Source organism: Panthera uncia, assembly GCF_023721935.1.
Source record: "Panthera uncia isolate 11264 chromosome E2 unlocalized genomic scaffold, Puncia_PCG_1.0 HiC_scaffold_19, whole genome shotgun sequence".
Taxonomy (NCBI): Eukaryota; Metazoa; Chordata; class Mammalia; order Carnivora; family Felidae; genus Panthera; species Panthera uncia.
The window spans coordinates 8,948,654-8,953,193 of record NW_026057588.1 but is presented as its reverse complement, the minus strand read 5'-3'; the positions used below and the strand labels follow the sequence as shown (position 1 = coordinate 8,953,193).

Here is a 4,540-nt window from a genome sequence, read left to right as displayed (position 1 = left end):
CGGGGCGGCAGCCCGGCGCCGCCGCCGCCGCCGCCGCCGCCGCCGCCGCCGCCCGCCAAAGTGGACGAGGCCACCAGCGGGCTCATCCGCGAGCTGGCCGCGGTGGAGGACGAGCTGTACCAGCGCATGCTGAAGGGGGCCCCGCCGGAGCCCGCGGCCGGCGGCGGGCAGGGCAGCGGCAGCCGGGATCCCGCCTGGGAGGCGCCTCCCGCCAAGCGGCGCAAGTCCGAGTCGCCCGACGTGGACCAGGCCAGCTTCTCCAGCGACAGTCCGCAGGACGACACGCTCACGGAGCACCTCCAGAGCGCCATCGACAGCATCCTGAACCTCCAGCAGGCCCCGGGTCGGACACCTGCACCCCCGTACCCCCACGCCGCCCCGACGGCCGTCGCGCCCGCCTCCCCGTCGCCGCTGCACAGGCCCGAGGCCTACCCGCCCTCCAGTCACAACGGCGGCCTCGGCGCCAGGACGTTGAACAGATAACACCGGGCTGGTCTTCCCTTCCCCTGTCCCGCCTCCCCAGGTCCGCGCGGACGCCGGGGTGGGGGTGGGGGCCCGGCCGGGCGCCTGACCTCAGCCTCCTGGGGGGGACACGAGCCGCCGGGGATCCCCCGACAGTTTTTCTTGCCTAAGTTATTTGAGTCACAAAGGCCCCCTCCCCCACTTCCCGCGCCAGCCGGGCTTGTTGGGTGTGGGATCGGGGGACTTCGGGGAGGGGGCTGTGGTGTAAAATGCCCCCCTGCCAAAGGTGGGGGCGATCCCGGTGTTTCGTCATTTCCTATTTCTTCCCGCTTCCTGCCACGCTCTGCCCCACCGTCGGGGGATGGGGGTGGGGGGCACGTGTGCGTTTGCCGGGGTTGCAGGTACCCTGGTTGCTCCCCACGCGTGTCCCCGGACTGGGCTCGTCCGCGTGGCTTCAGAGACCCACGCGCCGAGGGCGCTCAAAGCTGGGGGGGCTGGGGGAGGGGGGTCCCTGCCAGCCTCGCCCAGCCCCCCTCTCTCTCTAGCGCCCCCCACAGGCTGTGAGAAGAACCACAGGGCAGGGCGGGCGTCAGCCAGCGTCCCGGGGGGCCCCCCTCTCGGAGGGCTGTGCCCGCGGGCACCGTGTCACATCCACGTGTGTGCGTCCAGCTCCGTGTCCTGTGTCCCCCCCCCCCCCGTGTGTGTGCTCGAGTGAGCAAGAGAGAGAGAGAGAGAGATTTCGAACCCTCCCGTCCCTCGACTTAAAATCCGAGCACCTCCCAAACAGGAAACCGGGGTCTCCCTCCCACCCCTCCACCCCTCACCCCCACCCCAGCCAGTCTTCCCAATGTTCTTCCTGCCGCCAGCCACCCGCGCCAGATTTTGAAATCTCGGAGACAAAAACTAGTACTGTAAGATAAATTTTTTTGTACTGTATTTATTGTGTATAACGATTTTTTTAAAGGAGAATTCTGTACATTTAGAACTCTTGTAAATTAAAAAACTGATCCTTTTTTTAAAACTGTACCGACTCTGTCTCGGCCCCATTGCTTTTGGGTCTTTGTTGGGGGGGGGGGGGGGGGGGGGGGGGGGGGGGGGGGTTTGAGGTCTGGGGGGGGGGTCCGGACCTGAGCGGGGGAAGGGCATCGTGAGGGCTCGATTCCACGTATATTTGTTGAACGCCTGTCGGGTGCCTGTTCTAGGCACAGGGGTGCGGGCGGCCGAGCAGGGCAGACAGAAGCCCCTACCCTGGGGGAGAAGCGGAGAAGGCCGACGGAAAGCAGTTAAACCAAACACGGGTGATTCTTACCGTTCCCCCCATAAAGTTCTGTGGTCTCCGCGAAGGCCGAATCCGCGAATACTGAAGTGCCCCTCCTGGAGGAAACAGGAGGTTAGCTTCCTACCAACGATCAGTTGCAACATTTTCCTAAGCTGCTGCATACGTGTATTTTTGTAAAGACGTGTTGTTCATATATGTCGTTGATCCGTCCGCATCGGGCTCCTGGCCAACAGCGCTGTGACTCGGGCCTGAACGAAGCTTGCCTGACACCCGGCCGGTCTGCGTAAGGCACATCCCGGCCTTCTGGCGCTTAGGAACGCCGGACAGCCCTGCACCAGGGCACCTTCCACCGCGACGTCGCCGACGAAAACCCAAAAAACGTGAAAACATGGCACCAAACAACTTGAAAAGGACCCCTGTCGGGACGAGAGCTGACACCAGAGGGCGGGGCGTTGGCTTTGCTCAACCTTCGCCGGAAACTACCCGTGCTGGACGACTCCCGTGTTTTGCCGGTCCGCGTCTGTCTGCGAGTTTGGGGGTGGGGGGTACCAGTAAATTTTAACAAGCGGATGACGTCACAGACAGGGCATCCGGAAACAATGAGGATCGCCTGTAAATGCGCGCAGCGTCAGGGGAAGAATAGTCGAGCGGCGCGTGCTAGGGTCCTGGGGCCACCGTAACACCAAGTACCACGAATTGGGTGGCTTCAAAGAGCAGACATTTGTTCTTTCCCGTTCTGGAGGCTGGATGTCCCACGCCAAGGCGCCGGCAGCACCATGGCGTGGGGATCCTAACTTGACCTTCCGGCTGATGGTTCTAGCCTTGGGGCTAACCAGCCCCGGTGTCTCCTAAAAGGAGACCATAACCATATTGGAAAATGGCCAACCCTTCCCCAGTGTGGCCTCGTCTTCACTTGCTTACATCTGCAAAGATCCTGTCTCCCAATAAGGTCACATTCACAGGTGCTGGGGGCGGGGACATCGGCACAGCTTCCGGGGGGGGGGGGGGGGGGAACACAATTCCTAAGACGGGGAAGAGGAATGGACAAGGCTAGTCCGGTCCTAAGACGCCTTTGTGTGAATGAGAAAACGGCGCCCCTTTCTTCTGGGCACTGAGGTTCTGTTTTTGTTTTGTGTTTGTGTTTGTTTTAATTAATTAATTGATTTTGAGAGAGAAGTAGGAGGGGAGGGGCAGGAAAAGAGGGAGAGAGAATGCCAGGCCGGGTCCGTGCTGTCCGCGCAGAGCCCCCACAACGGCTGGAACTCACAAACTGAGTCCATGGCCTCGGCCCCAAATCAAGAGGTGGAGGCTTAACGGACTGAGCCACCCAGGAGGTGCCCCCTGGGCACTGAGTTTTGAAGAGCAGACGGTGAGCTGGACTCCAGCCCCCGCTCGCCCATTGGGTGAGTGCTTTGTGCAGTGGGCAACCTGTGGAACGGCACGTTAAGACCCTCAGGATCGGTGGGAGAGGAAAACTCCTTTGAGGAGGGGATATTTGAACAGAGGCATACATGAAATGGTGGAGGGAGCCCCAGTGAGATCTTGGGGGGAAAGCACCCAAGGCAGAAAGGCTCTGAGGCCGGAACCCGCCTGGAGGGTTAACAGACTTGCAAGGAGGCCGGCCCACGTGGCTGGAATCTTGGACGGTGGGAGAGGGAGGGAGGGACCGAGACGTGAGATCCGAGGGAACCCAGCGGGGCCTATGGTGTAGAACCCTGTGCTTCATGGCCATGATTTTGCCGAGCCAGGGGGAGCCAATGCCGAGGTCCTAAGCAGAGGGCTGTGAGCGGACTTGGGATCCTGGGCGCCCTCTGGCGGCCGTGGAGGGAACAGATGGGGCGACCGCGGAAACGGAGCCCAGCCCGCAGGCCCAGGTGCCCAGGGCGCGTCTGGACCAGGGTGATGCGCCCAGTTTCTCCTTAGGCCCTTGGGGGTGTTTGTGGCGGGGGAAGCGGATATGTGGGGTCTCAGGAAAAGGAGACGACCCCCTCTCCCCCCCACTGCTAGCTGTCTACTTCCCCACGTGCGAAATAAAGCACCGAAGAACACGGTTCTTAACATCCTTGGAACCCTGCACGCTCCGGGCTGCGCCAAAAAAGTTTGGGGGCGATTTCCGCGGAAGTTCTGGAAGGTTGGCTGCATGCGGCCCGACCGGGGATGATTAACGTTTTTGGAACACTTCAAGGGCACTGTTTCGAGCCCTTCCCCCGGGATATTTTATTTGGGCCTCCCAGAAGCCCCAGCGTGGGGATTGATCGCCCCAGCTCACGGGTGAAGAAACTGAGGCCCCGAGGGGTGCAGGAGATGGTAGGCTGGGCCGCACGCCAGGCGTTCTGGCTGCAAGCCCACGATCTTGGCCTCTGCACAGCCAGCTTCCCGGGGAGCTGGGGGGCGGGCAGCAAGGCCTTCCCAAGAGGGCAGTGCAGGAACCAGAGCCCCCCACCCGCCGGGGAAGGAGATCAAAACTGGTCTCAGCTCCTGCAAAGTTAGCCCCCTGGGGACCACACTTCACTTGCTCCCAGATCCCAGAAGGAGCAGAAGCGGCTCGGTGGGTGCCTGTGGCGTCTCCTTTTCCACAGCCGAAGCATCTGGAAAAAGACAGAGGCCCAGAACACCTCCCTCGGGGTCCAAGACGCCCCAAAGCTCATCACTAACTCCCAGCCTTGCTGGCCTCCTTCTCCAACTGTTGTTGTTTTTAATGTAATTGTGGTCAAACATGCATAATGTGAAATTTACCACTTTAACAGTTTCTGGGTTTTTTCTTTTCTTTTTCTTTCTCTTTTTTTTTTTTTTTTTTTT

General features: G+C 61.0%; 1 protein-coding gene across 1 annotated transcript in view; it reads left to right on the top strand.

Moving 5' to 3' along the window:
• The window catches only part of BICRA (BRD4 interacting chromatin remodeling complex associated protein), an 87,817-nt gene extending 86,330 nt beyond the window's left edge, over positions 1-1,487 (top strand). The window contains 1 exon segment of the mRNA XM_049622307.1: positions 12-1,487. Within this exon segment, the coding sequence (XP_049478264.1) occupies positions 12-483 (472 nt within the window). The 3' untranslated portion in view covers positions 484-1,487.
• Positions 1,488-4,540: the final 3,053 nt, after the last annotated feature.